Source organism: Mesoplodon mirus (genome assembly GCF_964341445.2).
Source record: "Mesoplodon mirus genome assembly, chromosome: 11".
NCBI lineage: Eukaryota > Metazoa > Chordata > Mammalia > Artiodactyla > Ziphiidae > Mesoplodon > Mesoplodon mirus.
In genome coordinates this window covers 56499317-56512542 of record NC_138987.1, presented here as the reverse complement: position 1 = coordinate 56512542, position 13226 = coordinate 56499317, and the positions used below count along the sequence as shown (strand labels likewise).

At 40.4% G+C, this 13226-nt stretch overlaps 1 protein-coding gene across 1 annotated transcript in view; it reads left to right on the top strand.

The window, feature by feature from the left end:
* Nucleotides 1-13009, top strand: part of FAM186A (family with sequence similarity 186 member A) — a gene marked incomplete at both ends in the record, with an annotated part of 98181 nt that extends 85172 nt beyond the window's left edge. Inside the window, 1 exon segment of the mRNA XM_082635309.1 lies at nucleotides 12988-13009. Within this exon segment, the coding sequence (XP_082491435.1) occupies nucleotides 12988-13009 (22 nt within the window).
* Nucleotides 13010-13226: the final 217 nt, after the last annotated feature.

Sequence of the window (13226 nt, the reverse complement as noted above, 5' to 3'; positions counted from 1 at the left end):
ATTCTAGTGGAAGTGAAGAGTTTTGGAGTCTCCATTACCTCTTTCAAGTAAGAGAATTATTTAATGTTCTAAGCTAAGAATTTAGAAATGGAACTTTTGTAACCTGAAAGAGTTTGTGGGAGCAGTCTGACTTATTCTGGTGAAATCCAAGTCCTGGGGTAAGAAGAGATAGTGTTAACTCATCAGTTTGTTTAGGTAGCAGATACCATGAAATAAGACACTTAAAATTCGATAATAAAGTAAAATAATAGCAAAAATATTATATAATGTATACAATATAAAATCATATACCGTGAGCACAAGTGTTCATGAAAAAAAGTAACCAAATCAAATGTAACCATTAAGTTGAATAAGTATGACTCCTAAGTTATAGGTTATAATCAGAAAGCAGCTTTCTTTTTGTCTCCCATTTTCCCTTACACTTTTTGAGTAATTAAATTAATTAACTTAGGTTATTTGGAGAGATAACATTGCTAATTTAATGCCTATAGTGCTTGGGACAAGATGTATAAATTTTTCTTTGAATAATATTTCCTTTATCTCCATTCCACAGCTAGCTTCAACTATTAGATATACTACTGACCTAACTATTCACTTCTTACTCATGCTAAATCCTACGAAGTTAGTGAGACTCTTACTTCCAATTTACTGTTTGGAAGTACTCAGAATCAAGGAGCTTTCCATAGATTTTTTTTTTTTAAGGTATAACGTATATACATTTAACCTCTTTAGGGTACAGTTCTGAGTCTTGACAAGTGCATAGTTATGGCAACCACTGATCTGCTTGCAGTCCCTATAGTTTTCTCTTTTCCAGAATGTCATATAAATGGAAGTATACAGTATGTAATCTTTTGAATCTGGCTTTTTCCACTTGGCATAATTCATGTGATTCATCCATGTTGTTACATGTATCAGTAATTCATTTCCTTTTACTTCCTGGCTAGTATTATTCCACTGTATGGCTCTACCATATTACTTTATCCATTCACCAGGTCAAAGACATCTGAGTTGTTTCCAGTTTTTGGCAATTAAACTGCTATAAAAATTCATACACAGGTTTTGGGGTGAATGTAAGTTTTCACTTCTCCTAGAAAAATACCCAGGTGTGGGATTGCTGGGTTGTATGATAAGTGTATATTTACTTTATAAGAAATGGCTAAGGTATTTTCCCAAGTGATTTTATATCCCTTTACATTTATTCAGTGAAGCTAGTTCTTACCCTACCTCTAAATGAAAACCTAGATGGTTCCATGACATTTCTGGTAACTTTTTTTTTATATAGTATTTTTTTAATATTTATTTTATTTATTTATTTTATTCTTGGTTGCATCGCGAATATTTATTCTTAGTTGCGGCAGGTGGGATCTTCGTTGTGGCATGCGGGATCTTTTGCTGGGGCGTGTGGGCTCCAGAGAGCGTGGGCTCTGTAGTTTGCGGGCACACGGCCTCTCTAGTTGAGGCACTCAGGCTCAGTAGTTGTGGTGTGCATGCTCAGTTGCCCCACAGCATGTGGGATCTTAATTCCCCGACCAGGGATCAAACTTGTGTCCCCTGCATTGGAAGATGGATTCTTTACCACTGGACCACCAGGGAAGTCCCCATTTCTGGTAACTTTTTAATAATGTAAGTTTATCTAGTCGGTAATTAAAATGTCCAGAACCATGTATAATAAAGCTTTAATTTTGTTTTAAAGTTCTCCTCTCTTCCAGCTTAGACTATTGCAACTTAACAGTCAGGGAAGAAGGACATGAACAGCTTATTTTCTCTTTTGTGGCCTACTGCTTTTGTTCCAACTTTTCCAGCTTGCTAGTATTGGACCTCTTATAGATTACAGTTCTGAGAAGGGAGGAGAGGGAAAGGGAAAGGGAAAGAGAAAGTTCTTACTGACTACCACTGTTGCATTTTCTCACATCATTGCTTCCTGGATGTAACAGATTTTTGAAGATGACTCTTTCATGGGAGTACTTGGTGAGTTCCTTGGTGATCATCATCACTGGAGATCACTCATCTGCAGATTTCTTCTGCATGTTGTTTTCTTTTTGGCCACACCCCACGGCTTGTGGGATCTTAGTTCCCCGACCAGGGATGGAACCCAGGCCCTTGGCAGTGAGAGTGTGGAGTCCTAACCACTGGGCCGCCAGGGAATTCCCTGCAGATTTCTTCATCATGGCAGGTACATTTCTATTTCAACTGGTTGTTTGCATTTGTGATACCCCCAGCTTCTCTCTGCTGAGATGTGTTTGCATATTTAGGCAGTTCTCCTGGACAGAATACATGACAGCCCTATGTCATCTCTCCTGGGTATATATGTATGTGTGGCCCTCATCTAGTCTATAAGGAAACACTTGAGCCTTCTTTGTCCAGATAAACTCTGAGGCTGAAGGCCTATCCCAACGCAGCAGCTTTTTCTTTGTTTCTGCCATTAGAGCAGCTAGCCAATCAGTCAGGTATGGTTTTTTTTCGGGTATGGAATCAGGCCCTTGTCTACTGGGCCTCCAAATTGGAGACTTGTGTTAAGTTCTTGGAGTGGAGGAAGGGTAGAAGCATTCTCAAAATCCTCTTCTCCTGGGGCCTCCCTGGTGGCGCAGTGGTTGAGAGTCCGCCTGCCGATGCAGGGGATACGGGTTCGTGCCCCGGTCTGGGAGGATCCCATATGCCGCGGAGCGGCTGGGCCCGTGAGCCATGGCCGCTGGGCCTGCACATCCGGAGCCTGTGCTCCGCAACGGGAGAGGCCACAACAGTGAGAGGCCCGCATACCGCAAAAAAAGAAAAAAAAAAAAAAAATCCTCTTCTCCTTGACCACCTCATACCCTCAAAGTGAGTTAAAAGATTAAGAGTTAATTTCTTTGTAAATCCTAGTCTAGCACTTCTCTTTGGAATTTGGTATCCATTGTTAGGGTTGCAGATTCAGCAAATAAAAAGGTAGGGCACCCAGTTAAATTTTAATTTCAGATAAACAGCAAATGATTTAGTATAAGTATGGTCCATGTAATTGTAAAAAATTATTTATTATTTATCTGAAGTTCAAATTTGACTAGGCACCCTGTATTTAATCTGGCAACCCTTCTATTGTGCTTTGCCAAAACTTCCATTTTTACATGATATTAGATACAAAATATGTATTAGGAGTTTCTGAGTTATAGAGTTAGATGTTTGAAAACTTTCAGAGTAGGAGATGCTGAAAACAGTGAAAAACTTTAATAAGACATTATAGGAAATAGAAGAATTGAAGACTTGGATTTTTTTCTATTTTTCACTAAACCTATTTTTAAGACACCTTTAATTAGTAATAATGGGCACTATATGATCCGTTATTATTTGCCATCCTCCCCCTCTTTTTTTCTCCCTAGAATCTCTTCAAGGTCTTTCTCCCTCAAAGAGGATTATATATTTTTTTACTTTGTGGCAATTATAGCCCAAACCAAGAGACTTTTTTCCCTCTGGGTTTGGTTATTTCTACCATCCTTTGGATCTCAGTTTAAACAATCACTCTTTCTTTTTTTTTTTCTCAACTTTTTTTTTTTTTTTTTGCCCATGCCGCAGGGCATGTGGGATCCTAGTTCCCTGACCAGGGATGGAACACCCGCCTCCTGCATTAGAAGCACAGAGTCTTAACCACTGGATCACCGGGGAAGTCCCTAATCTCTTTCCGAGCTGTCTTCTCTGACTCCTGTGTTCTCCCATAGCATCTTATAATTAATACTATCTTAGCACTTACCATTCTGTATTTAATTGCCTTATTACTTACCTCCCCTGATTTTAGACAATATGTTTTTTTTTAATTAATTGATTTATTTATTTATTTTTGGCTGCGTTGGGTCTTCGTTGCTGCACACCTGCTTTCTCCAGTTGTGGCGAGCAGGGGTTACTCTTTGATGGGGTGTGCAGGCTTCTCATTGTGGTGGCTTCTCTTGTTTAGGAGCATGGGCTCTAGGTACGCAGGTTTCAGTAGTTGTGGCACATGGGCACACTAGTTGTGGCTCACAGAGCCACAACTCTAGAGCACAGACTCAGTAGTTGTGGCCCATGGGCTTAGTTGCTCCGTGGTATGTGGGATCTTTCTGGACCAGGGCTTGAACCCGTGACCCCTGCATTGGCAGACGGATTCTTAACCACTGTGCCACCAGGGAAGCCCCTAGACAATATGTTTTAAGGAGATTAGCTGCCTGTTGTGTTCAACTGCCTCTATTTTTGCTCTGCCTGCTTTCCTTTCAAAAATATTTACTACTTCCTATGTGCCAGGTACTAAAATGAGGCACTGAGATATAATATGTGGAAAGGGTTCAAGAGACCATGGATGCCAGGCAGAAGGAACACTGTGTGCAAAAATCCAGGGCCGATAACATATTTCTTCTTTTACTTTATCTCATAAAAATTTAAAAAAAAAATTTAAAATATAGGAACTTCCCTGGTGGTCCAGTGGTTAAGGTTCTGCCTTCCAATGCAGGGGATGTGGGTTCCATCCCTGGTCGGGGAACTAAGATCCCACATGCCTTGGGGCAACTAGGCCCACATGCTCTGGAGCCCACGTGCCACAACTAGAGAGAGGCCCGTGCACCACAACGAAGATCCTATGTGCCGCAACTAAGACCCAAGGCAGCCAAATAAATAAATGATTTTTTTTAATTAAAAGCATATAAAAACAAAAACCTCCCTACTCCCCAGTACCTTTTCTTCCTGTTTCCAACAGAGGTGACTAGAACTAAAATTTATCTTCCTGCCTTGATGTGTCATGTGATGCTTGGAGCTATTGTCATCTTTGGCAACCCTGAGGTGATAACCACAGGACAAAAAGACAATACACCAAGAATTACAGAGGAGGAAGATAAATGAAACCCTATCTTTGATAACATTAAGTTGCTGGAACAACCCTGAGTACACCTGCCTCTGGCCTTTTTGTTAAGTGAGCAATAAATGACTTTTTAGTTTCAACCATCCTTAGTCAGGGATTCTGTTACTTTTTTTTTTAACATCTTTATTGGAGTATAATTGCTTTACAACGGTGTGTTAGTTTCTGATGTATAACAAAGTGAATCAGCTATACATATACATATGTTCCCATATCTCCTCTCTCTTGTATCTCCCTCCCACCCTCCCTATCCCACCCCTCTAGGTGGTCACAAAGCACGAGCTGATCTCCTTGTGCTATGCGGCTACTTCCCACTAGCTATCTATTTTACATTTGGTAGTGTATATATGTCCATGCCACTCTCTCACTTCATCCCAGCTTACCCTTCCCCCTCCCTGTGTCCTCAAGTCCATTCTCTACATCTGCATCTCTATTCCTGTCCTGCCCCTAGGTTCTTCAGAACCTTTTTTTTTTTTTTTTAGATTCCATATATACGTGTTAGCATACGGTATTTGTTTTTCTCTTTCTGATTTACTTCACTCTGTATGACAGACTCTAGGTCCATCCACCTCACTACAAATAACTAAATTTCATTTCTTTTTATGGCTGAGTAATATTCCACTGTATATATGTGCCACATCTTCTTTATCCATTCATCTGTCGATGGACATTTAGGTTGCTTCCATGTCCTGGCTATTGCAAACAGAGCTGCAGTGAACACTGTGGTACATGACTCTTTTTGAATTATGGTTTTCTCAGGGTATATGCCCAGTAATGGGACTGCTGGGTTGCATGGTAGTTCTGATTTTAGTTTTTTAAGGAACCTCCATACTCTTCTGTATAGTGGCTGTATCAATTTACATTCCCACCAACAGTGCAAGAGGGTAGGGATTCTGTTACTTGCAGCACAAAATATTACTGACTTAATCAGTTTATACTTTTTTACCCCTGAGGAAAGCTTTTCCTAATCTTCCCTATTGCCCTTATGTGCCATTTCCCCAAACTCCCATAATATCCTAAGATTATTACTCTATCATTGTATTTACCACATGTATTATAATGATCTGTTTATGCATCTGTCTCTTTGTATCCCAGGAGATCTGACATTTTGACCCATTAGAGATATCCAAAAAAGTTCAATGTTGAATGAATGAATAAATCTATGTTTCTTTCTCCAAAGAGGTAATAATCAAAGTAGGGGGTGATAAAATACTGAGGAATTACAAAAGACAGCAACTCTCAAAAGAACAGTTTCCTTTTTTAAAAAATATTTTTTAAAATATTTATTTATTTATTGGCTGCACTGTACAGCTTGTGGGATTTTAGTTCCCTGACCAGGGATTGAACCCGGGCCCTGGCAGTGAAAGTGCTGAGTCCTAACCACTGGGAATTCCCAAAAGAACAGTTCCAACAGGACTCTCTTAGGGCAGAGGAAGCTTTGGAAACTGCAGGCTATCTGGTGCAATTTTTATTGAGGGAAGTACTATTACCTGTTAAGTAACAGTAATAACAATAACACTTCACAATGTGGTGCTTTTCACAACCAGTGAATCTAATATCAAATTTAAACCTCACAGCCATCCTGATGAGGTAAAGAGAGTGAGCATTTTAAAGAATAGGAAGCTGAAGCAGAACCAGAATTTCAAACAAGTTCTACATGCCACACTAAAGATACCTGAAATTTACCTTAAGCTAAATGGTTTAAATATCTCTCTCACTGAGATAAAGACCATCTGATGTGAAAATTCTTACTTACCATACAGTAGACAAAGGTTAGAGTCACTCAGAATGACTGGATTTGCTGTTTCTGTCATTCACCCTATGTCCCTGCCACTTTCTGTGTGTCACACATAAGCAAACACGTACACGTGCCTTTCTGTCTTTCACTATTCAAATCTTTAAAAGATGGGTAGAGAAAGCTGGCACAAGTGTGATATGTCATTCATTCTTTTTTAAAAAAAATATTTATTTATTTATTTATTTGGCTGCACCAAGTCTTAGTTGCGGCAGGCGGGCTCCTTAGTTGCAGCTTGTCAGCTCCTTTGTTGTGGCGTGAGAACTCTTAGTTGTGGCATGCATGTGGGATCTAGTTCCCTGACCAGGTATTGAACCCGGGCCCCCTGCATTGGGAGTGCGGAGTCTTAACCACTGTGCCACCAGGGAAGTCCCTAGTGTGCTATGTCATAATTCTTTATTTTTTCCAAGGGCTGGTCCTAGCAGGGGGCTTGCACACTTGAAAATAAGGAAATGGTTCAGATGTTTGCCTTGGCTTATTAGAGCATTTTCCCTAAAGGGGGAAAAACTACTTAGTACATAAATCAGAAATTAGAAAGTTGTCTGGCAAATACAGCATCAGGGCAGAAGCAGCTGTTTATGTGATATCAATGGTTGTGACATAAGATTATGATGTGGATTCATCTCCACCATAAGAATGTACCTGACCAACAACCTGGACAGTTATGCTGGCTACGCAGCATGCTGCTTCTCCGGAGACTCTTCTGTGACCCCATGCTTCTTGTTTCCATGCTGACCATCTGCCATTCCACTTAAAGTCTTTTTCCTAAATAATTTAAATATATCTTAAAGGTTTTTTTTTAAACAGGGAATTGCTTTTTTCCAAGTATAATTTGATATATTTTTTTTTTTTTTTTTTTTTTTCTTTTTGCGGTATGCGGGCCTCTCACTGTTGTGGCCTCTCCCGTTGCGGAGCACAGGCTCCGGACGCGCAGGCCCAGCGGCCATGGCTCACGGGCCCAGCCGCTCCGCGGCATATGGGATCCTCCCAGACCGGGGCACGAACCCGTATCCCCTGCATCGGCAGGCGGACTCTCAACCACTGCGCCACCAGGGAGGCCCTAATTTGATATATTTTTACATAAATATTTCAAAAATATATAAAGCATAAGAAAGTATAACAAAGAAAATTTAAAAATTACTTTGGACCCCCACCATTCAGGGATAATACTGCTGCTAACATTTTGGCATATAACTTTTGTTTGAAAAGGAAAGTTGTATTATTAAGATATAAAACAATATTATATCTTCCTGGTGGTCCAGTGGTAAAGAATCCGCCTTCCAATGCAGGGGATGCGGGTTTGATCCCTGGTCAGGGAACTAAGATCCCACATGCTGCAGGGCAACTAAGCCTGTGCGCCACAACTACTGAGCTTGAGTGCCTCAACCAGAGAGCCCATGAGCCGCAGACTACAGAGCCCACTAGAGGGAGAAAAAGACCCGCACGCCACAACTAGAGAGAAGCCTGCGAGCTGCAATGAAGAGCCCGTGTGCTGCAACGAAGACCCGAAACAGCCAAATAAATAAATATATATATATATATTTTTTTAAAGTATGTTTTTTTACATACGGGGTTAGGAGCTGTTCGTAAATCACAATCTTTAGTTAGCAGCACATGGACTCTAAGGAAAATGAAGCAAAAGAGCAGGCTAAGAAGAAAATATAAGTAACAATGGCATTTTTATTAGGTTCATTAAATGCAAGTGGTATCAGTACTTACTTACCATCCATTAGAGTAATCCTATTATACTCATCAAATTTGAATTTATAAAAATAAAAAGCAACTTTAAGAACTTTACCACATTTGCCTAAGAATGGTTTGTACAATCTGATGAACACCTACTATTAGCTAATCCTAAAAAACAAAAGCAAGACCTAGTTTAACCCAAACTTTGATATATACGAATGACTGAAGAGAACTTTATTCCAGGTAATTATTTCTGTTTTGGGTTTTGTTTGTTTTTATTTTTGTTTCTGTTTTCCAGGTAATTATTTCTAACCACACTATGGGATGGTTAAAATTTATGATTCCAACTAAATACTGATTATTAAACAGGGTTCACATTAAATTATAGCATGCCTCAAGAATGTTAAGTAGGGCTTCCCTGGTGGCTCTGTGGTTAAGAATCTGCCTGTCAGTTCAGGGGACACAGGTTCAAGCCCTGGTCCGGGAGGATCCCACATGCCGCAGAGCAGCTAAGCCCGTGCACCACAACTACTGAGCCTGTGCTCTACAGCCCATGAACCACAACTACTGAGCACACGTGCCACAACTACTGAAGCCTGCAGGCATAGAGCCCGTGCTCTGCAACAAGAGAAGCCACCGCAAAGGGAGTCCTGCACACTGCAGCAAAGAATAGCCCCTGCTCGCCACAGCTACAGAAAAGCCCACATGCAGCAACAAAAGACCCAACGCAGCCAAAAATAAAATAAATACAATAAATACAATTAAAAAAAAAAGAATGTTAAGTAAACCAGCCCATCATTAACTAACTAATTGACTCCTAGAAGAATATTTACTGAGGGCCTATTACTGCCAGGTACTAGGCAGAGGCCAGGATGTTAAGATAAATGAGACAGTTTCTATACTTTTATATTCAAATGGGAGCTACAGAGAAGTAAATCAACAATTCCAATATGGTGTAAGTAAGTGGTAAGAGATGGTGAAAGTACTTAATGTTTTGGAATTACAAAGAAGTATTCAACCCACACAGAGTGTCAGAGAAGTTTTCCTAAAGCTATGGACAATTAAGCGAAGATTTAATAACAAGAGGAAGATGGGTGAAAAGGGGAGGAGGGCTGGCTGTGCTGGAGAGAAGGAATGGCAAAGGCTTGCAGGTCTTTTGAGGAAAATTGGTCAGCCTGGTCAGACCACTGTGTACAAACTGGAAGTGGCAAGATTAGAGAGGTAAGTAGGGTCAGAGAAACCATGAAGGTGTTTGTAATCCATATTAGGTTCCTTGGACTTTATCTAGAGGGCTACAGAATATTTTAAAGATATTTATTATCAATATTTCAGACAGCAAAAAGCACAGTAATATTCAAAAATCTGCAAATGCAACACTAAGCTTAAGAAATAAAACATGCCGGGACTTTCCTGGTGGTCCAATGGTTAAGGTTCTGCACTTCCACTGCAGGGGGTGCAGGTTCGATCCCTGGTTGGGGAACTAAGATCCCACATGCCGTGAGACGTGGCCTAAATAAATAAATAAAGAAAGAAAGAAAGAAAAAGAAATAAAACATGTTCTTTAAAAAAGAAAGGAGGGGCTTCCCTGGTGGCGCAGTGGTTGAGAGTCCGCCTGCCGATTCAGGGGACACAGGTTCGTGCCCTGGTCTGGGAGGATCCCGCATGCCGCGGACGTGAGCCATGGCCGCTGAGCCTGCGCGTCTGGAGCCTGTGCTCCGCAGCAGGAGAGGCCACAACAGTGAGAGGCCCGCGTACCGCAAAAAAAAAAAAAAAAAAAAAAAAAAAAAGGAAAGGGCTTCCCTGGTGGTGCAGTGGTTAGGAATCTGCCTGCCAATGCAGAGGACACGGGTTCGAGCCCTGGTCCGAGAGGATCCCACATGCCCTGGAGCAACTAAGCCTGCGAGCCACTACTACTGAAGCCCGCGCACCTAGGGCCCATGCTCCGCAACAAGAGAAGCCACTGCAGCGAGAAGCCAGCGCACTGTAACGCAGAGTAGCCCCCACTCGCCGCAACTAGAGAAAGCCTGTGTGCAGCAACAAAGACCCAACGCAGCCAAAAATAAATAAATTTAATAAATTTAAAAAAAAGGAAAAACCCAAAAAGCAAAAATTAAAAATACAGGGCCTCCCTGGTGGCGCAGTGGTTGAGAGTCCGCCTGCCGATGCAGGGGATACGGGTTCGTGCCCCGGTCTGGGAGGATCCCATATGCCGCGGAGCGGCTGGGCCCGTGAGCCATGGCCGCTGAGCCTGTGCGTCCGGAGCCTGTGCTCTGCAACGGGAGAGGCCACAACAGTGAGAGGCCCGCGTACAGCAAAAAAAAAAAAAAAAAAAAAAAAAAATTAAAAATACATAATACAAACACACATAAGAGTGAATTCCTCTGTGTACCCCTGACCAATGACATTTTTCTCCTTCTTGCTCCATAGAAACCACTATACTGAATTTGCTGTTAATATTTCTACACATTTGGCTTTATACTTAACTGTATATGTAACTCTAAACAACATAAACTCATGGTTGAGGGATGAGCAAGATGCCCAGTTAAATCTGTTGATTTTCTCTATTGATTTCTGCTTTAATTTTTTTTTTTTTTTTTTTTTTTTTGCGGTATGCGGGCCTCTCACTGTTGTGGCCTCTCCCATTGCGGACGGAGCACAGGCTCCGGACGCGCAGGCTCAGCGGCCATGGTTCACGGGCCCAGCCGCTTCACAGCACGTGGGATCCTCCCGGACTGGGGCACGAACCCGTGTCCCCTGCATCGGCAGGCGGACTCTCAACCACTGCGCCACCAGGGAAGCCCTCTGCTCTAATTTTTATTACTTCTTTTCTTCTGCTTATTTTGGATTTAGTTTGCTCCTCTTTTTTTAGTTTCCCAAGGTGGAAGCTTAGGTTATTGATTTAAGATTTTTTTCTTTCCTAACATGTGCATTCAATGCTATAAGTTTCCCTCTAAGCACACCGCTTTTGCTGCATCCCACAAATTTTGATAAGTTTGTATTTTCATTTTCATTTAGTTCAAAATATTTTAAAATTTCTCTTGAGAGTTCTTCTTTGAAGAAAATTCATATTATCCAATGTTCCTGCATGCTATCTACTTTTTCATCAGTCCTTAGCATATTAATCACAGTTAATTATGATTATAATTATCATAATTACAACATCACTACCATATCTGACTCTGATTCTGATGCGTGTTCAGCCTCTTCAAACTGTATTTTTTGCCTTTTAGTGTGCCTTGTAATTTTTTAATTAAAATCCAGACATCATATACTAGGTGAAAGAAACTCTGGTAAATAGGCTTTTAGTGGTGTGGTGAAGTATGGGAGAAGGGGAAACATTTTATAGTTCTACGATTAGGTCTCAGTCTTTTGGAGAGCCTATGTCTCTGGACTATGAACTTTACCAGTGCTTCTCAGTACCCATGACTCCCACTCCACTTTAGATGGGACAGGATGGCTAGAGCTGACTGGAGTTGAGTATTTCCCTTCCTCCAAGTAGGTTAGGCCCTGATAAAACCCCAGCATGTTAGACTCTGGTAAAATAGTTTCTCCTGAGGGCAGGTTTGTTAAGAAGAACAGAATGCTCTGCTGTATTTCAGAATGGTTACTTTCCCCCTTCCTCTGGGGTAAACATGAGGGGATTTTTCTCCAATCTTCACTGTCAGGAACTAGTAGAGTTTCTGATGGTCCCTTTGACTAGGTCCCCTGGAGCTTTTAACTCTCAGACTTGTTTATACTGAGCCTCCAGCAATTCATCAATTACAGTTTAGGTTTTTTACCAGGCACTGGTTCCTGCAGAAGTTTCTGCTCATGAGTTTCTGTTCTAGTTAAGTAGTAATTCTCTATATCATCTGTCTGTCTCTCCAATTTTGGGGGCAATGGTTTGCCCTGTGACCTCACTTCTCTGAAGAATCAAAGAAGAGTCGTTGATTTTTCACTTTGTTCAACTTTTTACTTGCTGTTAAGATTGAGTAGTAACTTTTTGCATATATTTTTCAAAAACTTTCTGTGCACTTACTTTTTGGTTGCAAAATGGGCTCATTTCAGACATGTCTTTTAACCTACTTTGTTTCACTTAACAGTAAATCTTTGAAAATTTTCTATATTAATATAGACTTATATCATCATCTTTATTGTTTGCATGATATTTCTTATAAAAATCTATCATAATTTATTGAACGGTTCTCCTGATAGAAATTTGGATCTTTTTCAACATTCCAAGCAATGCTGCAGCAAATATCCTTGTACAAGTTTGTATATTTATATGATGATTTTGCTTTGAAAATTCCATTAGAATAATTTTTTCCAATTACAAAAGTAATGAATGTTCATCATAAAAAATTTGGAAAATACAGACAAGTCCATGCCCAGAAATAACAACCATTGTCAATATTTAGGCTGTTTTCTAACTTCAGGTGTAAGAATACTGTCTAATAAGTATAAACTATTGCCAGGCCCTGCTCTTCCTGATTTTGGTCCTGGGAGACATTCTGCCTTGTGAAGGTGACTTTTATAAATATGGATTACATACTGATTTTACTAGTTTGACTTTGTGAGTTCTGGTGGCACTCTTAATTTCCCTGTGAATCATCTGTTTTCCCACAAATGTGTTCAAGAGCAATTTGTAATAAGATTAATTTTCTCGTCTTGTTTCCAGGTTTAAGAAGATTCCCAAGTGACTATAAAATTAAACACAAGCATGTTGAAAGTAAACTTCAATGTTTCAGTAAAATGCCTATTTTGCTTTCTTTCATGTATATACATTGCTTTGTCCAACCTATACTTTTATATTCTGCCTGTAGTTCTTCAGGTTAAACATCTTCATTTCCAGACTACTACCATAACCACTCAAGAAAGAATATCTTCTGCTCTAAATTACTTGAAACACAAAGCTTC